The following is a 24,382-nucleotide window of genomic DNA, read 5'->3' on the forward strand; positions in this document are numbered from 1 at the left end:
TAGTGACCATGCCGTTCTCAACAATTGCACCCTCATACCTACCACATTGTACAGTGCCTGCTAAATGAGAGGCTCAGATTTAAGAAGTCAATTTAAGATTCAGATGTGTGATCCAAAACTCTGGAGAAGTCGTAGCTAATGAAACAAAATCCCAGATGGGATGAAAAAGGCAGATATCAAGAATCCAAGTATAAAAGCTCATAACTTTCTTTTTTAACTTCTTTCTCATATCATAGAGAGGGAAATGACTGGAATTTTGTCTATCCGTGCTTTTTTTTTTTTTTTTTTTTTTCTAATTTGAGGTTGTGTCAAGGAGGGATTTGAACTCACAACCCCTAGATCAAGTCATATGCTCTACCAAATGAGTCAGCCAGGCTCCCCCCACCCTCCACAGTTACTGAGATTGTGTATTGGCCAAAGGAGAAGGGAAGTTACTGCGTAAATCAATGACGTCATCTGCTCAGAAAGACGACCCGGTGCGCCCCCCATCCCCACTCCGGTTTGAAATTTGCCTGAGGAATCTCGCTCTTTGCCCGAGGACATTCCTTGAAAATAAGAATTTCGAGACTTCCCGTGCAAAGTTGCTGGGAAACACGCTGTTCGGGAATGAGGACGTCCTGGGGCACACTCCAATATACAGAGATTAAAGAGTTCCCGGCAATTTGGTTTTTAAATTGCCCTGCAAACGTGAAATCCTTGCTGATCTGGCAGCTACTCCGCTATGGTGGTGAGAGACAGACTACCAGCCGGGCGAGAGGGAGGCGCCGGGCGGAAGAATGGCAGGCGTGGCCAATCCGGAGGCGGCTAGAGGCCGCGCCCCTTCCCAGAGTGCCCCGCAGCCGCTCCCCGCGAGATCTCTTTTCTAGCCAGCCCTGGCCCGGCTCAGAAGGTGCTCCCACCATGGATGGGCTTCGGGCTAGCGCAGGGCTGTTGAGGCGCGGGCGGTTGAGACGCCGGCGCCAGCCGCAGCCACACAGCGGGTCGGTCCTGGCCCTGCCCTTAAGGCCCAGGAAGATCCGAAGGCAGCTGAGGAGAAGCGTGGCGTCCCGCATGGCCGCACTGAGGGCCCAGACACTGCCGAGCGAGGACTCGGAGGACTCGAGGGTGGAGTCGACGGTCGACGATCCTGGAGACCCGCTGGCTGGTGGGGCAGCGACCATCCCGGATGCGGCCCGGCGAGAGCCGTACGGTCACCTGGGGCCTGCAGAGCTGCTGGAGGCCTCGCCCGCGTCCCGCTCCCTGCAGACCCCCCGCGCGCTGGTGGAGGCGCAGACCCCGCCGGCCCGCCTGGTGGAGGCGCAGACCCCGCCGGCCCGCCTGGTGGAGGCGCCCGCCCTGCCCGCGCGCCTAGTGCCGGCTCCCGCGCCTCCCGCGCGCCTGGTGGAGGTGCCCGCTGCGCCGGCGCGCGTGGTGGAGACCTCGGCGCTGCTGTGCCCTGCCCAGCACTTGGCGGCCGCCCCGCCATCCGTGGCCCCCGCAACGCTGTCGGGGCCGCAGGTGGATAGCACCGGCGGGGAGTTGGCCTGGGACTCGCCGCTGCAGCGCGTCCTGGCGGAGCTGAACCGCATCCCCAGCAGCCGGCGGCGGGCCGCGCGCCTCTTTGAGTGGCTCATCTCGCCCATGCCGCCCGACCATTTCTACCGGCGCCTGTGGGAGCGGGAGGCGGTGCTGGTGCGGCGGCAGGACCACGCCTACTATCAGGGGCTTTTCTCCACCGCAGACTTGGACTCCATGCTGCGCCACGAGGAGGTGCAGTTCGGGCAGCACCTGGATGCTGCTCGGTACGTCAACGGGCGGCGCGAGACCCTGAACCCCCCCGGCCGCGCGCTGCCTGCCGCCGCCTGGGCCCTGTACCAGGCCGGCTGCTCCCTGCGCCTCCTCTGTCCGCAGGCTTTCTCGACCACAGTGTGGCAGTTTTTGGCCGTGCTCCAAGAGCAGTTTGGTAGCATGGCAGGCTCCAACGTTTACCTCACGCCCCCCAATTCGCAGGGCTTTGCCCCCCACTACGACGACATCGAGGCTTTTGTGCTGCAGCTGGAGGGTAGGAAACTCTGGCGTGTGTACCGACCCCGGGTACCGACCGAGGAGCTGGCCCTGACATCCAGTCCCAACTTCAGCCAGGACGACCTCGGTGAGCCGGTGCTGCAGACTGTGCTGGAACCTGGAGATTTGCTCTACTTTCCTCGGGGCTTCATTCACCAAGCCGAATGCCAGGATGGAGTGCACTCTCTGCACCTCACCTTGTCCACGTACCAGCGCAATACCTGGGGCGACTTCCTGGAGGCCGTCCTGCCCCTGGCAGTGCAGGCTGCCATGGAAGAAAATGTGGAGTTCCGAAGGGGTCTTCCCCGAGATTTCATGGATTACATGGGGGCCCAGCACTCAGATTCCAAGGATCCACGAAGAACCGCTTTTATGGAGAAGGTGCGAGTCTTGGTTGCCCGCTTGGGACACTTTGCCCCTGTCGATGCTGTGGCTGACCAGCGAGCCAAAGACTTCATCCACGACTCTCTGCCCCCTGTGCTGACTGATAGGGAGAGGGCACTAAGTGTTTATGGGCTCCCAATTCGCTGGGAGGCTGGAGAACCTGTTAACGTGGGGGCCCAGTTGACAACAGAAACCGAAGTGCACATGCTTCAGGATGGGATAGCTCGGCTGGTGGGTGAGGGAGGCCATTTGTTTCTCTATTATACAGTGGAGAACTCCCGTGTTTATCATCTGGAAGAGCCTAAGTGCTTGGAGATATACCCACAGCAAGCTGATGCCATGGAACTTTTGCTCCGCTCCTACCCAGAGTTTGTGAGAGTAGGGGACCTGCCCTGTGACACGGTGGAGGACCAGCTTTCCTTAGCGACCATGTTATATGACAAGGGGCTGCTGCTCACCAAGATGCCTCTAACCTGAACTAGTTTCTTCGTGATTGTTGGAAGCAAGACAGTGGTGATTCTCTCTTAGCCACCATTACCATCTTTTTGGCAGGGGGGTGGGGTAGGAGGGACTCATGTTCTTACCTTGATAACCATTTACCTTTATGACTGCTCACATTTACCTTTATGACTGCTTTAATGTCACAAATTTCAGATGGTTTTCCAGGAATCACCACTTCATCTAGGCACAAAAGTAAAAGCAGAAGTTGGAGGTGGAAAGAAGGAGCAATTTTTGCAGAAGTAACTTTGATCCCTGATCATTTCAGAGCACCAGCTTCATCACCCTCAGGCTTCAGCGTACTGTGTAGCACTTGCTGTGTCATTCTGCTTGAGACATTAGAAGTTTTTATTTGGAATTTGCATCCTTCATTTGAGTTCTCTTCAGTTTGGGGGGAGGGTTGGGGTCAGTATCTTGTTTGCTACTGTGAGTTTGTATGAATGTTAGAAAAGTTATTAATTAAAGTGCCAAAGAATGTTTCTCCTTTTAAAGGCTAGATTATTATGAAGGAATTGGGTTGGGGGGTGGGAGATAGGAAAAATCTATAATGACTGATGTGAAAGGTAACTTGGGGTGGTTGTAGGATTCAGGCCAATTCTATAACTTTGGGGGTAATTTATTCATTTTAATCATGCTACTTGAACCCCAAACAGCACAATCCTATTGGAAAAGTTAAGAGTGCATTATGTTTTTGCTCCGTGCTTGCTTGCATCAGTGGCTGGCATTGCTCCCCAAGGGACAGCTTGTCACCTAGTTGTGCTATCATAGGCCTCAGTCAACCAACTTATAGCAAGCTGGCCATGAAGGGAGGCTGGTGTTCAAGTTACTTTCCACTCTCATTTTTTTCTGGCAGTTGGAAGAATCTTCCCCAAACCTGGAAAGTGAATATTTTCATGGTTGGTGGAAAAGAGCCTGGTGTACCAGAGAGAGCACTGGACTTGGAACCAGAAGACCTGGGTTTGGGGTGGTGGCTGGTAGGCAGCTGGCTGAATGATCTGAGGCTGCCGCTACACCTGGGCACACAGATTTTGTAAGTATATTTTGGTACAGCTTGATGTCTGCACTTCATTTAGGTTGTGTCTGGAACTTTCAGAGCCTATCACCATATCTGATAGGTGCAGTTATATATAAGGTTGAGAACTTTCTGAGGTCTTTTTTTTTAAGTTGGGAAAGCATGGATGTACATAAAATAAAAATGATAGCTCTCTCTCCAGTTCTACTTTCCAGAGGTAACTACTATTAAAAGTTAAACTCACAAGGCTTTGTTTGGATGCTTAATTGAACATACGGTAGTTTGTTTGTTTGTTTTTTGGTTTGTTTTATACTCTTGTTTTTCTAATCTGTCAGTTTTGGACCTAACTTTTCAAATCAGTTCAGTTAGAACTACCTCTTTTTTTCTTTTTTTTTTTTTAAGTGACAAAATAGCAAATAAAAACCAGGGGACAGACAGAAAAAAAAATAAAAGGACTAAAAGGATGGCAGCTAAGAAGGAAAGGTAGTAACCTTTCCTGACTCATCCTACCAGGCTCAAAACTAAACTCCCCAAACACCAGATCCCAGAAAAGGCTTGTTAAAGGAGTCACGTGATAGTACTCACCCCTAGGGAACCTACCCTGAAAAGTTTGTTGTAGAAAAGTATGGAGTTTCAATGGTTTATGCCCTTCCTTGGGCTGCCAGTAGACACGTTTTGCTTCCTCCTTCATTTTTCCTATGGCCCTCTCCATCCTGAATATTTTCTGTGTCAGCAAGTCCTTTTGGCTTAGTGTTTGAATCTAGATGAGAAGAAATGATGTTGAAAAAAACAATTGTATTAGGCTGCAAATCATCAAAAAGCATTAATAAAGTAATGTATTGTGCCTGTTGGTGTTAGGTGGTGGTACAATGCCTCAGAGCATTCTCTTCTGATGTTGGTTTTACACTTGTTAATGAGAAATTTACTTTAGCTTTTTGGGCATGATGAAAGGAACCTAAGAAATGCTTGCTTGATGTGAAGCTGGTTTTGTGAATTATATGAAGGAAGAATCTTACATTTTTAAAGTCTTTGTCCCTCTGTTTCTTCATCTCCTCTAACAACTCTGAAAAATTAGAACCACCTGTTGAACTAGAATGTTCTTTGGTAAAAGCCCAGATTAGGAGGTTGAAAAGGAAAATCTAGGGGTCTAGCTCTAGCCACTCATTCCATCTCTAGGTCTACTTGTAAAAAACAACTTGGGTTTAGTTGATGGTGGGCAGAAAATGGGAGGGGAAGGAAATATATTTCAGAAACAACAACCCTGATTTTGAGGGCTACTTGATAGGCTGATGCGGTGATTGTTTTTATTTTTTATTTTTTTTTACTAATAGGGTTTTATACTCTGATCTTGCATAGATGTTTTTGTATCTTCAGAAAATATGTATCTGAGGGGTTGTAGAAAGTATTTCTGTGATGGTGAAAAGGGTCTGAGGAACTCTTGAAAACATAGCTTGCACTTAACTACCCTGTTCTTGATCTCCTGAAACATTTCTTGGTTTCCTTCATTTTCTAAGTTGAGTATCTTCATGGCCTGGTGAATTTCCCTGAAAGATAAGAGGTACTTCTTAGATTGTTCTTATCCTCGTATCGGTGGAAAATACAGGAGTAGGAATCAGACAAGAATCCTAAATTCCAATCTTCACTGCATTTTGCTGAGCCTTATCTGCAAAACTGGTATGGTGCTTAGCTTATAGGGATGTTGGTGTAGTTTCTAGGAGGATATATTCGAAGATACTAATGGTACCATTTATTGAACACCTTAATGGTGGGTACTAAACATGTCATCTCTTTAATTATTACCACAGACCCATAAGGCAGATTTATAATCTGCATTTGGTAATAAAAAAACAGGCTCAGAAAGTTTAAGTAACTTACCCATGTTCACATTGCTAGTATATACCTGAGCCTGGGATTCAGACCCTGGTCTTTTTGACTCTAAAGCCTGTCATCACAGTAGGCACTTGATAAATGTTAGCTGGATAAATGAATAACTTAAAACCACCTGGAATGGAGAACAGGTATGTGAACTTCATCACCTATCTAATTTAGGCCAGTTTTTCTGTTACCCACTTAGATAGGTAGGTAGGTAGGTGGATGGCACAGGTGAGCCTGTGCTTTTACAGCCATTAGACAGCCTAGAAACGCAGGGATGTATTGTGTTAACAAGGATGGGAGAGTGGGCAGTATAAGAGGTCACGGCAGGAGTCAGGTTCAGAGCTTACTTTAGAACAGCCTCATGGTTCTCTAGGAGCAGCACATCTAGGAAGGTGTCCCTGACCCGGTCCCCTTGGAGGTTGAGGGCTAGGATGCTACGGCAAGCTTCTAGTCGTACACCTGGTGACTCTTCATAGTGGATGGCCCAGAGCAGGAGGTCTGTCAGCTGGGGACTCACTTGGCCAATCTGACCCAAAGCTGCAGACATTAGAGGGCAGTATGTATGTTCCACTGTCACTTAAGAGGGAGTTGGCTATATCCTAACATCCAGAAACGGCCTTATTAATAAATAGTAATAACACATAGACAGCTACCTGCTAAATTAAGTATTGCAAATCTTTAAGTATTTTGTTGGTATCTTTTTCTGGATGACAATTATCATTAGAATTTTAGGGATGGGTTAAAGTAGGACATTGTCTCCAAAGGATTCCTGTGGGGATGGGGAGGGAGGATCCATCCCATCTTTACCCATTACAATATGAAAATAAACTAATTTACTTATTTATCTAGGGATGAGATAATGGGGCGGATAACTCAGAACATTGGCCTCATCAAGTCAAGATGATGGGGAAAGGACACACAATTACTTCACAGGTTTACCTTGGGCAAAGATTGTCCAAGAGAGAAGCAATGCCAAAGATCCTTAAAAAGGAACCCTGGGAAAATTTGAGGGCAGGGTTTTAAGTCTGCAGCAGTCTTGAATCTGGTCTTTTACAGAGTCCTATAGTGGATACCTACTTAGAACTTAGTCCTAATTCTATTGGCAGGGACTGTCTTGTCAGCCCTTTGCCTTAACAAGTTTGACAGAGATCTAGACTTGGGATCTTTAACTGAAAATTAAAAAGAAGAAAATAGTCTTTAATTTCTCAGGCAAGAACTTCTGAGAAGGTGTAATCATCCCTTCAGCTACACCTTATCCCCTTCCTAGAGAGATTCTGGGGATCTTACTAGCATTTGGGAGGCTATTTGAAGTTGAAGAGCTGGGGCCACTCCTGTCATACCTTGAATGGCAAAGGCCTTGATTTTCCAGTAAGGATCTCTCTCTATCAGGTTCAAAAGGCATTCAAGGACCTGGGATGAATAAAAGGGCAGTGTTGAGTGGAGAGGACCAGAGGAAAAGTGAACCAGAGACAGGGACCCCTCTTATCTCTAAAATGTGCTATAATTGGGCACCTGGGTGGCTCAAGTTCAGTGTCTGACTCTTGCTTTCAGCCCAGGTCATGATCCCAGGGTCATGGGATCGAGCCCCACATCGGGTATGCACTGAGTGTGGAGCCTGTGTGAGATTCTCTCTCTCCCTCTGCCCCTCCCCCTTGCTCACATGCACACGCTTTCTCTCGCAAATAAAAAATGCTCTACAACTGAAAAATGGGCTTCTGTCAATTCTAGTGACAAATGAGCTAGAGGCTGAAGCACTGGTCTACACACACAGTGCAGTAGCTGAATTATCGCTTATCTAGATTTTCCTCCACTCACAGTTCTGTGGTCATATAGGCTTCTTTAGAACACCTTGAATCAGGTTTCCCCCTAATAATTAGGGATTATAACTCCATTCACTGGAGTTGATCATAAAGCCCATAACTGAGGTGAGAACAGGATTCAGGGATGTGCTCAAGAGTTAAGTCTGGGCTGGCTGGGAGCAAAATGTGGTTCTAACTGATTGATGTGGCCAGTCTACCCCCTAACCTTCCAGTTTCTGATCTTTCGTTCTGTGTCCCCACAGAATGGTGAGTGTAGTATGCACAACAAGGGAAGCTCAGGTAATGCACTCTTCAGGTTAATCAGGTAAGATGGCAACATGTTTCTTTGACTCACCATCTTATCACGGATCTGCAGGGCACCTGCTGCCAAACAGGCTGCCCGCCGAACTACCATGAAGTCATCAGAGAAGCAATTCAGGAAACTTGGGAGAAGCTTGGCGGTCATGAGCTTGAGCCCACCAATAAGGGAGAGAGCTTCCACACGCTCCTGGATATTTCCTTGACTCAGCTTGACTCTATAAAGCATAAGTGCTTTTATTTTCTCTCTTTAAACTTTTGGCATCCCCACCACCAATGCCCTCAAGATAAAATCCAACCTCTGTAGGGTCTCCATTATCCATTCCCACCCTTTCCTAGTCAGCCTTATGCCTGTGAGGTTGAAGTTTCACTGGGTAGATACCTCCATTATTTACTTGGACCCCTATTACTAGCATATGCTAGGCACTAAACTATGTTGAATGACTGAATAAAGGAAACTTTCATGTACCTCTTGTTACAGTCTAGTTCTCTCCACTGCCCTCACACATGCCATCCTCATTTTGTGCATTTGGCTCCCAGCCTGGAAATGTCTTCCCTTCTCTTTGCCTATGTAGTCTTTTTTTAAAGTGGTTATTTATCTTTGAGAGAAACAGAGCAGGGGACGGGCAGAGAGAGGGGGAGGCAGAGGATATGAAGCAGGCTCTGTGCTGACAGCAGAGAGCCTGATGTGGGGCTCGAACTCATGAACAGCGAGATCATGCCCTGAGCTAAGTCAGACACTTAACTGACTGAGCCACTCAGGCGTCCCTTCCTGTGTAGTTTTCTTATCCATCCTCTCTGAAAGCTGACCTTACTAAGCATTTGTAAATTATGCCTGGCCTCTACAATCAGAATCATGTCATGCTTTTGAACCCTCAAACATCCAAAACAGTGCTTAACACCTAGTGGGCACTCAATTAATGATTCTTTCCTTAGGCACATTGTTAGTGTCCATAGGGACTGGTAATTTTTGTTTTTAAGATAATCCTGCAGTGGGACCTAATACAATGCCAAGCATACAAAGCAACTCAGCAGATGCTGGCTGACTGGATCCCAGGCTTCCTAAACACAAGAATAGAAAAGTTACTGTGTGCGTGTTAACTAGGTCTTACCTGATTGTGTCGTGCACCTCTTTCCCAAGGCTCATTTGCCCCAGAGCTCGGGCCGCTGCATGTCTCACTTCCTTATTCCAGTCACTCAGCATCAGCTGGATCAACTTATGTTTCATATCCTATAAAGAGGTATAATTTAGGTATAAAATAGCTGCCATTTATTGAATGTCAATTTTGTGCTTGGCTCTGTGCCAGGTGTTTTTACCCATCACTTAATCCTCCCAAACAGTCCAGTGAGGCAGATTACCATTTGCAGATGACAAAATAGTCTTAGGTTTACTTGCCCAAGGTTAACCTGTTGAATGCTAGAACCTGGACTCAGACCCAGTTTGCTAAGCTTAGGCTCTAAACCACTATGTTGGGGTCAATGTAATCTGTACTTGAAGGACTTAAAATGGGATGGTGATACATTAATAGGGTGACCAACTCATTCCACTATGCCTGGGATTTTTCCAGGTTTAGTACTAAAAGTCCTGTGTTCTGGACAAAGCATGACAGTTGACCTGTATATGTGACTATATCTACATATTAGTACTTCATTCAAAAGGGAAGAGACAGGGGCACCTGGGTGCCTTCAGTTGGTTAAGCATCCGACTCTTGATTTTGATTTCGGCTCAGGTCATGATCTCACAGTTGTGAGGCCCTGAGCTGGGTGTGGAGCCTGCTTGGGATTCTCCCTCCCCCCACATGACCTCTGCCTGCCTGCCCCTCTCTCCCTCCTTCTGTCTCTCTCTCTCCCCACTCCCTTCCTGACCTCCTCCCTCCCCCTCTCAAAAAAAGGAAGGGAAGAGACAAAGATTACTACAGTTGTAGTTCATGATTGTGTAAATGTGCCCAAGCTATTCTCCCTGTTTGAAACCTCTCTTTTAGGATTTAGCTCAAAAAGTATCTCTGAACTCTCCTCTGCCCTCTGCAAGCATAGGAAATCCCTGTAATGCTTTACAGTTGCTTCTGTTGTAGCTATTTATAACATTTATTAAGAAAAGACATGATATTTTTGCATCCCCAGTGCTGGCATAGTGGCTAGCATGTAGGATGTGGTCAGAAACTGCTTGCTTACTGAATGAGTGAAGGACCAATACACATAGTGCCTTTCTTCATTCCAGCAATCTGACGTGAAGTGCTCATTTTTATCTGGTCAGTCCCCTGCCTGCTCTGCATGCCTTTTTTACTTTTAGTTGGCAATCTTGAGTGCCAAGTTCTAAGGAGGTGAATGTGCAAATGAGTCAGATTTAAAATGGAGATTCTGAATGAGTTAGCCTGAAGTGACATTTTGCCCTTCTAACAAGCCCAGGTCATGCCTGTGATGCTGGTCAGCACTTTAGAGGAAGGGTACATGGCAGCTGGGGCAGAATTAACCCAGACTAAAACATTTTCAGGTGATTTTACTGAATTCTACCAGGTTTTGGGCTTTCCACTCAACATGCGAGGGTCCGAGGGTGGAAGGTGTTCACTTCTCATGGGTATGGCAGTGTTCTGGGCCATTTTGGAAGTGCTCAGTGTTATAAGGAAAAGATACAGTGCCACACAGGAAGAAGGGGATATCCCCATTTGGATAGCTGAAGATGTTTTCAAAAATAATGGCAAGAAGCAGGTCAAGTGAAAGCCCAAATGATGGTCAGGGTTTACCTTGCCTGGAAGTCCCTCTTCCGTTCTGTCCAAGTCTAGTCCATCTGTCCCACACTCCTTCCCAGAACTTAAACTGATAGATTCAGCCTACAATAATGTCTCTGAAAAATTTTAAGAGTGTATCTTACATTTATCACTTGTTCTTGAATCATTTGTGTGTTTAGTCTTATTTTAAGAGAGAAAGCAAGTGAGGAGGGACAGAGAGAGAGAGTGAGCATCCCAAGCAGGCTCCACACGGCTAGTACGGAGCCTGATGCGGGGCTCGAACCCACGAACTGTGAGATCATAACCTGAACGGAAACCAAAAGTCAGACGCTTAACTGACTGAGCCACCCAGGCGCCACAGTAGTGACTATGTTTTATACCTTCTTTACATGCTGAACACTCAGAGCCAACATAGACACTAGTATGGTTGGGTTGTTGGGTAGTTTAAGTCCATACTTCTCAAACGATTTGCTGAAGGACCAGTTGGGGGGGGGGGGGAGGGAGGTGTCACTGACTGATACTTAATGGTAGATTAATGTTAAGGCAATGTAAAAGTACTATAAAAGTTTCTAAATTCTCCTAGGTTGTTTTTTGTTTTTTTGCTTATTTGTGGGTAGATTACAGTTTGTGGTTTGCTACCATGCTAAGGAGCAGGTGGCTTGAGTCAAACATGGTGGCATATGAAGATAATCCTGGGTTAAGGACTAAGGTAGCAGTGTGAAGACAAAGACCTGCTTGGTAAGAATGGGATACTAAGCAGCAAAACATGGAAGGGCTCCCAGCCTCCTTTTGCTTAGACTTCTGTCCTGGAAACACAGCAGACTTACCAAACTGACATTTCCACTGATCCGCCCAAGAGCCTGGCAGGCCACAATCCGGTCCTTCCACTGGTGGCTGTTCAGCTCCACAGCAAGCATGGTGTGTATCAGGGTCTGAGGAATGGAAGACTTATGTGGATACTTATGATAACTTTGAGAGATGCTGGAGCCTTGAAGAAGTTCTATCCTAACATGGCATTCAGCATAATTAATGTCACAATTACATGAGATGCCCATCCCTCCAAAAAGGAAAGAGTAGTTTATAAGATACAGGGTACTTTTCTATCTGAGCCCCCTGACTTCTGGAATCATAAATCTGAGAACAAAATAGAGATTTAGTAACTTGAACAGAGACTCCTGGGGCCTTCTCTTTAACTATCTTTACTCTTAAAGTGATTTGTATATGCCTCAGTCTTTGTGAGTTTCACATCTCTACTGAAAGTAAACACACTTGTGGGCCTGTGCAGTTTTCAGTTCTAAACTTGTAGCAGAAGCAAATCCTACATATCACAACTCTTCTTGCAAACACAGAAACCATCTGCAACCTACTTTTCTCACCTTTCTCTCAGGTTGCAGGTGTCCCTATTCCTTGTATACACACCTGCATACCCCAGTTCACCCACATGCTTTTTCCAGCTTTATGTGGGAGATCGTCTTATTCAACCACCTGCATTTTCGATTCCTTACACGTGCTGACCTCAAAGACTCAATTGTTCCCCACAACTTGGTTTCTTTCTTTGACCCTGTAATGGACACATACTGTCTCCCCACTGAGATGGCTCAGGAGCATATAAGACTGTTGCTCAGTGTCCTCATTCTTCTTGTTAAACAGCTGCTGGAGGATCCTCTTAATCACGGGGTATGTGGCAGCACCTTCCAGAGCCAGGCACTGAGCTGCAGCCCAGCTGTCCACGCTGTTACCTGTCAGGTGGGGTAAAAAAAAATGGTGATCTGCTCTCCCACAGAGTGAACAGTCAGCCTTCAGCATTGGTACTCAAGGCTGTTGCCTGCTTGGTATCTCACTTCCTTGTGCCCCTCCCTGTGTAGAAGTCAACGCCTATATTTAAATGGATCACATCAAGGTTTTCAATATAGACTGAAAATCTTAACCTGAAAAGTCAAATCCTAAAAGGCTTTTACTGGGTAACAGCAACAAGGCTCTTACGACCTGGGTAAGAGATACAATTATTCATTCCACTAGAGATTGGGAAGGCTAGAGTGGAGGCTTTCTTAAGACGATGAATTAGGTTTTTGAAGGTCTATATGCAGAAGGCCAAACCAGTCAGCCAGTTGTCCTTGTCTGCTCAGGCCCCCAGGAAAGGAAGAAACACACTTTTTCAGAGAGGGGTCAGCCCCCTTGGGCAAATCACCTGACAACTTTTTGCTTTGTTATGTGGACAATGCCTGTAAGTTAATGTAGAGAATGGAAGCATGATGTGTTTGAACAGGGGTGATTTTTTTCTTTTAATTTTTAGAAAGTATTCTTTAGTATTTACATCTTTTCAATTAAAAGTAAATCTGTGGGGGCGTCTGGGTGGCTCAGTCAGTTAAGTGACTGACTTTGGCTCAGGTCATCATCTCACAGTTGGGTTTGAGCCCCACATCGGGCTCTGTGCTTACAGCTCAGAACCTGGAGCCTGCTTCAGATTCTGTGTTTCCCTGTCTCTCTCTCTCTCTCTCTCTCTCAAGAATAAACATTAAAAAAAAAAAAAAAAAAGTTAAATCTGTGGTGGGGTGCCTGAGTGGCTCAGTTGGTTAAGCATCTGACTTCGGCTCAGGTCATGATCTTGCAGTTTGTGAGTTCAAGCCCCACGTCGGGCTCTGTGCCGACAGCTCACAGCCTGGAGCCTGCTTTGGAGTCTATGTTTCCCTCTCTCTCTGCCCTTCTCCTGCTCATGCTCTCTGTCTCAAAAAATAAATAAACATGAAAAAAATTTAAAAAAATAAAAGGAAATCTGTGGTGAGGCTCCCAACTGGCTCAGTCCAAAGAGCATGTGACTCTTGATCTCGGAGTCCTGAGTTTGAGCCCTATGCTAGGTGTAGAGATTATATACATACATACATAAACACACAAACACAAACTTTTTTCCTTTTTTTTTTTTTTTTTAAGTTTATTTATTTTGACAGAGTGTGAAGTGGGGACCGGGGGTGGGAGGGGGGAGGGGATTGAGAGAGAAAGAGAGTCCCAAGCAGGCTCCATGCTGTCAGCAAAGAGCCCAACGCAGGGCTTGATCCCACAACCCTAGGATTGTGACCTGAACCAAAATCAATAGTCAGATGCTTAACTGACTGAGCCACCCAGGTGCCCCTAAACACAAACTTCTTTAAAAAGTAAATTTGTATGAAACGGGACATGGTTTCTAGGCAAATGCATCCATGAAATATTTAGGTACCACTAGGTGGCAATGTACCCATTTTGGAAAAGTACCCTAGGAATAGCTATCTCTGGATGTTCATAAACATAAACCCAAACCCTCTAATACAGTAGACATCACAAAGCATGATATTGGAGAAGAAAGGATCAGGAAAAGCTGATGGTGAGATGTCCTGTCTTTACCCCATATACCCAGGTCAGAAGTGACAAGGAGTTACTCACCCTTTAAAAGGGCAGTCCGCATGATGTCCCGGGCAAGGGGATTGTGTGACTGTATGGCATATTGGCATACTGCTGCTGCCATCCGCACATTGGCGTTTTTATCACAAAGAGCAGCTTCCAGGGCAGGCTGTAGAACCTCTGGCAAGTCCTTGATAGATGGGGCCTTCACGGTCTCTTTGTCTATGATCAAGAGAGACCCAGGTAAGAAGTGCTAGCCACGTTGATTTTCCCTGAAACACAGCTTCCTTCCCATAGCCACACAGTGGTCGGCCTCAGTCTCAGTTGCAGATGCTTACTGCTACTTAATAAGAGTTTAGCTGAGCCCCTGCAATGGGCAGGCTTTTATGGCTCACTTCTGTGCTGGGTATGCCAGTTCCCAATCCTTTATCATCTGGCCTCTAAAGAGTTGGATTCAAGCTGCAGAAGGTTTCTAGCCAGACGATGGTGACCTTCACCATTAGTTTTAGTGATGACAATCAACCTATTTACCACGTATATTTTTTGTATTTATAATAATAATAATAGCAATTATATTTAGGTAGTGCTTTGCCAATTACAGTGTTTTCATGTTATCCCATTCAACCTTCTAGCCCTCATTGACGTAGGCAAGGCAGGTATTAACTGTAGAGCCCACCTGAAATGTGAGTTATTTCAGGAGTCTTTTTAGGTTTAAACAGACTCACAAGACTTATAGGCCACACAAAGCACCAGTCTTCAGAAGAATATAAGATAGGAGCACAGTTTGCCAACAGGGTAGCAGCAGGCATTCCTTTTGGCCAGAATTCATGATGCAGTTTGTACAGCATTCCATACATCCTTCTGGGGACAAGTGCTATGTTCCACAGGAGTTAGTATGTCTTAGAACAACTCCATAGATATAATTCCAGGGTCCACAAAGGGTATGCCTGTTATTAAGTGACAGCATTCATGGAAGCCCAAAGGATGGTGCCCCTTTGAAGTATTTATATTTCATTTACAGTTTTTTCCAGTCCAAATGTGATTTATCAGAGTTTATTTTTATCATAAACAATGTTGCCTATAAAGATAGTTCCTATCCTGATCAGGTTATCTGGGCAACAGGTAGGCATTTTAACTAAAGTTCAAATTCTCAAGTAGAAGGGGAAGGGGCCTGTTAACCTTTCATCCACAGTTATCCTCATTTTAGAGATAAGAAATTTGAAATTCATATAGGCTAACTGACTTCCCAAGAAGAAACAGCTGGACCTGTGACGAGGAATTTTAAGATTTCTTATATGTCCAGTTTTATTACTGCTGTGGGCTACTCTGCCATTTGTTAAGAATAGGCTAGATGGAAACATGTATTTTAGGGGAATATGTAGAAGTAGAAGTCAAACGAGTATTTCAAGAAATAATGAGTAAGACAATTTTCTTTGAGAATGTATGGGGAAGAAACAAGACAAATCAATCTAGACACCAACATGTGAAAGGGATCAAATGGAAGACATAATTCGGAGCAGACAAAAGTGTTCTTTGTATGTATGTGGAAGATCTGGGGATAAGATTATAATAATCAGTTGCTGCCTACTGAAGGTTTTATCTGTGCCAGGCACTGAAAATACATCATCCATTTAATACCCAAGGAAATAAGTATACAATAAAAAATGTATATGTGGGGCACATGCAACTCTTGATCTTGGGGTCATGAGTTCAAGCCCACATGGGGCATAGAGCTTTTTAAAAAAAAGTATATGTGTGGAAGCATGTAGTGGGGCGAATGAACCAAGTCTGGGTAATGGGGCAGGGAAGACTCTTCAGAAGAGTTGATAGCTGAAAATTGAAGGACAAGTATAGAAGTTAATCAGGTAAAGAGAAATGAGTTTTCCAGCAGATTTAAAAACCGGTAGCAGAAATGCCCTTTATCTGGAACTTGGTAGATAGAAAGTAAGTGAAATGAAACTTTAAAAAACCTAACAACTTCGTAGAAATAAAATTAGTTCCTGCCATTAAGGAGTTCCTTGTCTGGTAGGAAAGGCAAAAAAGCAAACAGACTATTATGATAGACTAATAAATATTAGGACAGAATAATATTAGGATGCTACCAGCAGCAAAGAGGAAAAAGTGCCAGTCCAGGCTTCACATAAAATGTGAGGGCATTTGAGAAATAAGTCAGTTGGTTTTATGTCCTTTCAATAGCACTTTATCATTTGGGTCCTTCTGTGTTGTTAAACTGGCGCTTCAGCAGATTACAGTTCTGGCTGTTGTGGATGGGAAATGTTCCTTTTTCAGTGCTTATTACTACTAAGGAAAAAAGCTATTGACATTGCTTTCCCAAAAGATTAAGACCATTGGAAAAAATGGCTGTGTCCTTAGTTCATTTTATAAAGCTAGCAAAAACTAAAACTTAACAGAAGTAAACTACCAAATGTAATAAAACATTTTAAAATATTAACAAATCAGGACACCTAGGTGGCTCAGTCAGTAAAGTGTTGATCGACTCTTGATTTCAGTTCAGGTGATCTCATGGTTTGTGGGATCAAGCCCTGAGTCAGGCTCCACGCTGACCATGCAGAGCCTGCTTGGGATTCTCTCTCTCTCCTTTCTCTGACCCTCCCCTGCTTGTGCTCTCTCTTCTCTAAATAAACAAGCAAACAAATAAATAAAATATTAACAAATCAAACCCAGTGGAGTAATAAAAGAATAATATATCATGATCTGTTATAGTCTAACAAGAGAATTCATCGTGTGCACAAATTAAAGGAGAAAAAACTAGGAAATGGCTGATAAAATTCACTCATTTTTATAATAAGTAGAAAAGCCTACATGCATGTTGGCATATATTTGGAAAAGCACAAAGAAAGATGTGAAATGCCAAACTAACATTGGTGACTCGGGAGTGCCATGGGGTGGGACTAGGACTGGGAAGTGAGTCGGGGGAAGAGAATTCCCTCTTTTTATATTCATCTGTTGACTGATGAATATACAAAAAGGGAAGCAGAATGAGTAGAATCTATTGGTTATGGGAAGAATAAGGATTTGTCCAGGACTCCCAAGGCCCTGACTCAGCAAATAGATGTATTGTAGGGCTGCTGATTGAGATCTGGAAAGTGGGGAGGGGTCTATGGCGATTAGTTCAGTTTGGATTTCAGATGTGCTGTCAAAAGAAGTGCTAAAATAGAGTCAGGAGGGGAAAGTGAATTGTATGTGTGTGTGTGTGTGTGTGTGTATACACACATACATATATGTATGTATATTATACCACTGCCAACTACAGTTTCTTTTGATGACTACAATGTATACACACACACATATATATAATTTTTGGCTATTACAAATGGGATCTCTCAAGGTGGAACAATGTGGACTTCCATGAAACTGCTGAGTAAATAAAAGGTAATGAAATGTGATGTAAAAAGCACTGGACCATAAGTCGGGAATTTTAATTTCATCTCCGTTGATGATAAGCTGTGTGTATTCAGGCCAGTGTCTGGGCCTTGGTTTCCACATTTGTAAAATGATCTCAGATAAGGTTGAAGGTCTGCACCAGTTAACATTGTGGCTGTGTTGAGTTGCTTATATTCTCAAACAGTTCAATTCTGGCTCTGACCTGAGTCCCCTTGGCTGGTGGCAATCCGGGGCCTTTCTAAAGCAGCTGTAGCACATGTGATGATGGCTCGGATCCGAATGTCATCATGCATGTCCCCCAAGCCCCGCAGCAGGCCCTCTACTGTCTCATGGTGCCACTCAGTAACTATGCCACAGGGAGGGAAATGAGAAGAAAACCATCAGGTTAGAGTTAGTCTGCTTTCTCCTAGGACAATTCAAGCAAAACATTAGCTCAGACAAATAAAGGGCTCCAGGGTTCTTTGGGAAGTTACTTCTCTGATAATCCATGGGCCCTCTGGGGCAGTTCCCAAACACAACTTCACCCCCCCCATCCCATTTTATATTCTATCTCTGTTTAAATAGCTCTTCATTGTTACCATATGGAAAATAGGGGTGATAAAACATAGTGATTAAGGGTACTTTGTTGTCAAACATACCCAGTTTGGAATCACAGTTATTAGCTGTGTAACCTTGGATGAGTTACTTAACCTCTCTGAGCTTAATATTTCTCATTTGTAAAATGGGAATGATACTAGAACCTACCATGTTGAGCTACTTTGAGTATTAAATGAGTTAACTGGACAAAGTATTTAGCAATATGCCTGACAAGGGCTCAACTGTTAGTGGTTATTATGTTTCCCTGCCTTTGAGGGCTCTTCTATCTGGCTTTCAGGGTCTTCCTCACTTTATTGCTAACTTCTCTGCAAGCATCAAGTAGGTTTTTCTCAATCTCTTTCAACCCTTTTTTGTTTATCTAATCTAGTATATGTGATGGATTGCCTGTTTGTCCCACGCTAATTAAACTAGTCTCGCGTTTTGCAGGCCAGCAGCCCTGAGTCCTCAGGTCTTATAGCTTTACACAGTCCTTGCTAGGCCTTTACTCTGCCCTTAGGCACTCAGCCTTCTACGCCCATATCTCCAAAGGCAGAATGGATATATGAGAATCCCAGCCTCACATACACATTTTAGACTAGGGTTATTTATACCACAGCCAACTACAGTTTCTTTTGATTACTACATTTCCATTGCTTGGACAGCATATTTCGTCATTCCCTTCTTGCATCATTTATTGAGCATGAAGTTTCAGAGGTCATGAGACAGGCCCTGTCTGCGAAGAGTCCTCGATGTGGTGATAGTGAGTATACACAAATTTCTGAAGTCAAACCTGCCAATGCAAAGAGCCTATACGTCAACTATGATTGTGTAAAAGGCTCTTCTCTATTGTAAACTTGAGGCAACCAGATTTGTATGTTTCGCAAGGAATGGATTTTGAGAGATTGAGAAACTAGTCCAAGGTAAGAACTTCCTCCCTAAAATATATACTGCTATCTCTGGACCCACCCCCATCCCTTCACTTACTCAGAGCCCAGGCAGTCTTCCATTCCTGCAGCATCCGCTGCAGCACCACCAGTTCCCAAGTCATAGCCTTCTCTTGGGATTTTTCCTGCTTCTTCAGCCTCCTGGTCTTAATGGGCACATCCTCCTCATCCACCTGGAGCAGCAGATCCTTGACTGGGGTGGGCAGAGCAATCCAGCGCGGGACTCCTTGCACAGGCCTGCAGGCTGTTCATTAGGGCAGTGTGAGATAGTCTTACCCCAGTGCCCTAGACCCTGTGTTCCCAGCTAGCATTAAGGCGAAACAAAACTCTTGAGAGCAGACTTTCCCGTGATTATAGAGAGTTAGGAGAAGTCCTGATGGCAGACATGATAAAGCCATGCTGATGGAGGGGGTGGGGTAGGGGGGGATTGAGATCTGTGCAAACCTTTTTATAAGTTTAATCTTTACGAACATAAATATGTTTATATGTAATAAGATTTTCTCATAAAATCCAGTATCTGATATATTGCAGTTTAGGTAGAGTGTAATTGTCCATTCCTAGTTTATGAGGTTTTCTTTTTTTTTTTTTTTTTAAGTTTATTTTAGTAATCTCTACAACCAACATGGAACTCGATCTCATGACACTGAGATCAAGAGTCGCATGTTCTTCGCTGGAGCCAGCCAGGTGCTGGTTTTATGTTTCTTTTTAATGTTTTTAATTTGGGAGAAGGAACATTGCTACAAGCTGCTAAGTTTGAAAGGTTTTAGTATCTCTGACTTTTTCCTCATTCTGACCAATAACAGCTGGAAATTTGAGGACAGAAGAGCATATTATATAAATTTGGTTACATTTTCTAGACTTGGTGATCTCCCTGGTGTCAAATTCAGAAAGCCTCTTCCTAAGAAGAGCAGTTGTGTGGAGAAGGCAAAACAGATAAAAACTTTTCCAGATTACCAAATTCATTATCTGCTGCATCACTTATCAGTCTCATGCTCTAATCTGTCACTACCAATGGTTTGTGTTTCTTCCAAGATTTCATTCTAACACATTTAGATTTGTTCTGAATCCATTCTTCCCTTTGAGCAAGGAAGGCAGTACCATTTCTTTCTTCTAATGTAAAGAGTCTTGTGAGACTCGAGGGCAGTTTAGTTCAGATGCCCATACAGAGCATGCCCTCCGAATGGTTCTGCCGCAGGTTGGTCATACTGGAGGAGCTCAGTCACCCTGTTGAGGGCTGGCTTCCTTTCAGTATAGGGTGTGCAGCCAGAGTGGTAGAACCACATCCAGACAGGTCAGCTCCCAGGGAGTCGATACTTTGCCACATGACACTCCACCATTTCTTTCCTCTCAGCCTGCTTGAAATCCCTCCCAAGAAAGTGAGACATGGCTGGATTAGTTCCTTTCCTCCTCTGTCCCCCTGCTCAGGGAGTTAAAAAAGATGTGGTGAGAAAGTCTTGAATCTCTGGTATTTAACCTCCATGGGAATAAACATGCACAACTGCCAACACTAATTCTACTTCTGGTCCTTTAAGTTCTAGGCAGGCTAAAACACACCCATTAGCCACGTTCTATGTCAAAAGTCCTCTGAAGATGGGACGGCTGGGTGGTTCAGTTGGTTGGGTGTCTGACTCTTGATTTTGGTGCAGGTTGTGATCTTGTAGTTCGTGGGATGGAGCCCTGCATTGGGCTCTTCACTAATGGTGCAGAGCCTGCTTGGGATTTTCTCTCTCTTCTCTCTGCCCCTCCCCCATGCTCGCTCACTCCTCTCTCTCTCTCAAAATAAATAAATGTAAAAAAAAAAAAAAAAAAAGTCCTCTGAAGGGAGCACATGAAGAAACAACCTTGTGGCTTTCTGTGGTATAAAAGGCACAGTATGCTTTTTAGCAGAAACAAATGATGCCTCTTTGACTTTGTACCATAAGACCTATGCTTAATATATAAGAACTGTAGTGATCTTGTGGGCACACTAGAGTTTTATATCATGATTTGGGGGAAATTAAGGCTATATAGCAGTAAGTACACTTTGTATCTTGAGAATTTTTGTCATTTTAAAGAAATTATCTAAGTTTTTCAATTCAATCAAAATGGAGAGTAAAATAATCTACCCACATCTAACTCCAGGAATTTTCCTTTTTTTTTTTTTTTTTTCAGGTTCTCTCATACCTAGTATTTCCTGAGATAAGGAGTAAAATAGTTATAAGAAGGTGTATGTATATTACTATTCTGACTTGCCTTCTCCCAGAACAATTTCAAATACTATTTACTTAAAGTAGGCTCCACACCCAACGTGGGGCTTGAAACTCATGACCCTGAGATCAAGAGTTGCAGGCTCTACCAATGGAGCCAGCCAGGTGCCCCCAGTTTCAAACACTATTTAAAAAAAGAAGTTTTGGAAAGATTCCACAGCTTCTGTTCATTAAATATTCTGTGTTCTAGGGAAGAAGAGAGCAGGCATCTAGCACACTAGGGAAAAAATGCCTGTGAGGCAGGTGGTGAGGCATCTGAATGCAGCAGGGGGGTTTCTTTTTTTAATAACATCTTTGTGGTAGAATTCACATACTATAAAATTCATCCTTTTAAAATGTATACATTTCAGAGGTGCCTGGGTGGCTCAGTTGGTTAAGCATCTGACTTCAGCTCAGGTCATGATCTCACACCCTGTGAGTTCAAGCCCTGCATTGGGCTCTGTGCTGACAGTTCAGAGCCTGGAGCCTGCTTCAGATTCTGTGTCTCCCCCTCTGTCTGCCCCTCCCCTGCTCATGCTCTGTCTCTCTCTGTCTCAAAAATTAAAAAAAATATATATATATATTTAAAAAAATTAAATGTATACATTTCAGTGGTTTTTAATATATTCACAGAGTTGTACAACTATCACAACATCTAATTTTAGGATATTTTTATCCCCCCCAAAAAGAAACCCTGTGCCTATTCCTCGCTTCCCCCAGCAACCTGATCAACTTTCTGTCTCTGTGGATTCGCCTCTTTTCAGAGGGGAGGACATAAACAATCCAGTTGGCTTCTGGGAAGGTAGTATACTAATAATAAATCCTTGAGTTTGTATAGCACTTAATGGTTTACAAAATGCATTCACAAAGTCCCCTAAGTATCAATAAATATCACAAAAATCATTATTACAAAAGTGCCTTGCTGTAGGGACAATTAGTAGCTCTAATGAAGCTAGTGAAGCCCCAGAAGGTGATTTGCATAGACCCAATCAAAGGCTTTGTTGGGGTGCTTTCTCCACCGCTACCATTAGTTTCTGTTCGCCAGGAGGCCCATTGGAGCAGTGACACTGCAAAGAGAAGGGTCATGGGACATGGAAGCATAGTCCCTTGGAGGATGGGCACTTTTCGTTTCATAAGCTCATTTCCTAGCCATCTCTCTTCCCTCTCTCTCTCAGAATCAAGAATGATACTCTCTTTTTGAAGATTTTTTTAAGTAATCTCTACACCCAACGTGGGACTCTAACAACCCAGAGATCAAGAATTGCATGCTCTGGGTTCCTGGTGGCTTGGTTGAGTGTCTCACTCTTGATTCCAGCTCAAGTTATGACCCCAGGGTCATGGAATTGACCCCCCCTCCCCTCCCCCCCCGGCATTGGGCTCTGTGCTGAGCATGGTGCCTGCTTAAGATTCTCTCTTGGGATGCATGGGTGGTTCAGTTGGTTAAGTGTCTGACTCTTGATTTCAGCTCAGATCATGATCTCACGATTTGTAGGTTTGAGCCCCTAAGTCGGGCTCTGTGCTGATAGTGAGGAGCCTGCTTGTGATTCTCTCTCTCTCTCTCTCAAAATAAATAAACTTAAAAAAAAAAAAAGCTGTAAGAAACCTGTAGCAAAAACAAGAAAAAATTTTTGAAAAAGATTCTCCTCTTTCATGCTCTACCAACTGAGCCAGCCAGGCACCCCAAGAATGATATAAAACAAATTTAGAACAGAGGATGACCCTAGTACCTGAGGCAGGTATGGGTCTGAGAATGGAATGGGACGGTAGAGCCAGCCCAAAAGGACAGGACAGTGCTGGATCAAGGGTTCAATGTACTTCTCCTGGAAGTAAAGGAAGAAAATGGGACCTGCCTCATTAGTAATTACCAGCCCTAAATCTCTTGGTTACATCTAAATTTGACCTGATTTCAACTGAATGGATGTTCCACAAAGGTTCTTCCTAGTTACAGTTAGTGTTTTATAATTTTATGAGATGATTTTTAGTTGGCAGGAAGCGACTCCGCTACATGCTGGTGATGCCCAGCCTATAAAACAGGGTCCTTAAAGAAATAGCCACACTTCCCTCATCACCCCTATTATCCACTTCCCGCTTACGTGCTTCAGGAACTGGCTGGGAAGTCCACCTTTCTGGGGTTTCAGGGAAAACTTTGGAGAGCTGCTTCTTGTACCTATTGAAGTTTTCCAGGAAAATATGGTCTCTCTTTGCACCAATCTGGTGGATGACCTGGACTTTATCTGTGAACAGATAAATAAGGAGTCCTTAGTACCACCCTCCTTCCTGTCTTGCTGGGTTTTCAGTCACCAGGATCAGACCCAATTTCCTTTTGCTTTACTCTAAGCTCTTAGGACTTACGACTACCATGATGTGGGGGCATCCCTTGAAGGTGATTGTTGCTTGGAAATATGAGCTGGTGGCTTCATGGAGGCTTGAAACCAAAGCAGAACCTGTCTAACTTACAGGCATTGTCCCCTATTAAAAGTTAAGTACTAATAAAGGGAGATTTAATTCATTTCCTACCATTCATAAATACCTTCATCTGAATAATTCTGTTAAATGCTTTAGAAAGACTTTCAGTTGACAGTTTAGGAAGAAGATGGGGGCAAGGAAGAATAAACAGCTTGGAACATACAGACCTAGACCGTGTATCTTGGAAGCCCAAGCATCTAAAGGATAGCAAGATGGAAGGGGAAGGTAGTGGACATTTATTGAGCATGAGCCAAGAAGCATTATAGATGCTTTCTTGTCTGTACTTGAGGTGCATTTTTGTTAATATCATTTTACAAATAAGGTCCATAAGGCTCAGAGGGATTACATAACTTACTGAAGGTTAGTGGAAAGGTGCTAAGCCAGGCTCCACTAGACTCCAAATCCCACGATTTTTTTCTAACATAGCACCTCAATGGGGGATTATCTCAAAGGGAAAGAAAGAAGACAAGAGGTAGTTGTTCTCAGAGCCAAATCTGTTTACTTTATGACCCCACCCTCCACAGCCTCCTTAGTAACAGAAAGGGATAGAGAAAGGGGAAGAGGGAAAACAGTTTCGCCTGCACCAGATACCTGCCTGCCCCTCTCCCCCCCCCCCCAAAAAAAAAAAAAACCTGTGCTGGTAACTAGGGGATGTTGCCATGAACACCTTGGTCATCCAGAGCCTCTTGTCCACACTCATGACTGTTTCATCCCCTGGCTACTTTCCACCTCCCTGCTC

The 24,382-nt window shown here is 44.3% G+C and overlaps 2 protein-coding genes across 8 annotated transcripts in view; one reads left to right on the forward strand and one right to left on the reverse strand.

Annotated features, from left to right (window-relative positions):
• Positions 1 to 24,382, reverse strand: part of HEATR4 (HEAT repeat containing 4) — a 44,014-nt gene that overhangs the window by 13,291 nt on the left and 6,341 nt on the right. For all 4 annotated transcript variants that reach the window (XR_006203943.1, XM_042943719.1, XM_042943717.1 and 1 more), the window contains exons 4-16: positions 23,271 to 23,411; positions 18,993 to 19,196; positions 17,635 to 17,778; positions 14,070 to 14,249; positions 12,234 to 12,394; positions 11,483 to 11,587; positions 9,042 to 9,160; positions 7,967 to 8,147; positions 7,153 to 7,222; positions 6,160 to 6,349; positions 5,403 to 5,481; positions 4,538 to 4,697; positions 3,050 to 3,108 (exon numbers count right to left, since the gene is read on the reverse strand). Coding sequence is in view for 3 of the 4 variants with exons in the window: in XM_042943719.1 (XP_042799653.1) it covers positions 3,050 to 3,108; positions 4,538 to 4,697; positions 5,403 to 5,481; positions 6,160 to 6,349; positions 7,153 to 7,222; positions 7,967 to 8,147; positions 9,042 to 9,160; positions 11,483 to 11,587; positions 12,234 to 12,394; positions 14,070 to 14,249; positions 17,635 to 17,778; positions 18,993 to 19,196; positions 23,271 to 23,411 (1,793 nt within the window). In the remaining variant the exon portion in view is untranslated. The remainder of the gene's footprint in view (positions 1 to 3,049; positions 3,109 to 4,537; positions 4,698 to 5,402; positions 5,482 to 6,159; positions 6,350 to 7,152; positions 7,223 to 7,966; positions 8,148 to 9,041; positions 9,161 to 11,482; positions 11,588 to 12,233; positions 12,395 to 14,069; positions 14,250 to 17,634; positions 17,779 to 18,992; positions 19,197 to 23,270; positions 23,412 to 24,382) is intronic.
• On the forward strand, positions 510 to 7,949 carry RIOX1 (ribosomal oxygenase 1). Of its 4 annotated transcripts, XM_042943724.1 has the most exons (3): positions 510 to 2,424; positions 3,779 to 3,955; positions 7,875 to 7,949. In XM_042943724.1, the coding sequence occupies exons 1-2, from the start codon at positions 607 to 609 to the stop codon at positions 3,917 to 3,919; spliced, it is 1,959 nt and encodes a 652-aa protein (XP_042799658.1). In that variant the 5' UTR covers positions 510 to 606; the 3' UTR covers positions 3,920 to 3,955; positions 7,875 to 7,949. The 4 variants fall into 4 exon arrangements, with proteins under 4 accessions (XP_042799658.1, XP_042799657.1, XP_042799656.1 ...); XM_042943723.1 differs by lacking the exon at positions 7,875 to 7,949 and having other exon boundaries at positions 3,779 to 4,183; XM_042943722.1 differs by lacking the exon at positions 7,875 to 7,949 and having other exon boundaries at positions 510 to 2,662; positions 3,779 to 3,901.

Source organism: Panthera leo, chromosome B3, assembly GCF_018350215.1.
Source record: "Panthera leo isolate Ple1 chromosome B3, P.leo_Ple1_pat1.1, whole genome shotgun sequence".
Lineage (NCBI taxonomy): Eukaryota > Metazoa > Chordata > Mammalia > Carnivora > Felidae > Panthera > Panthera leo.

Excerpts from the sequence above, each read along its gene's own strand:
- RIOX1 (XM_042943721.1), top strand. The coding sequence starts at position 607 with ATGAGGACGTCCTGGGGCACACTCCAATATACAGAGATTAAAGAGTTC.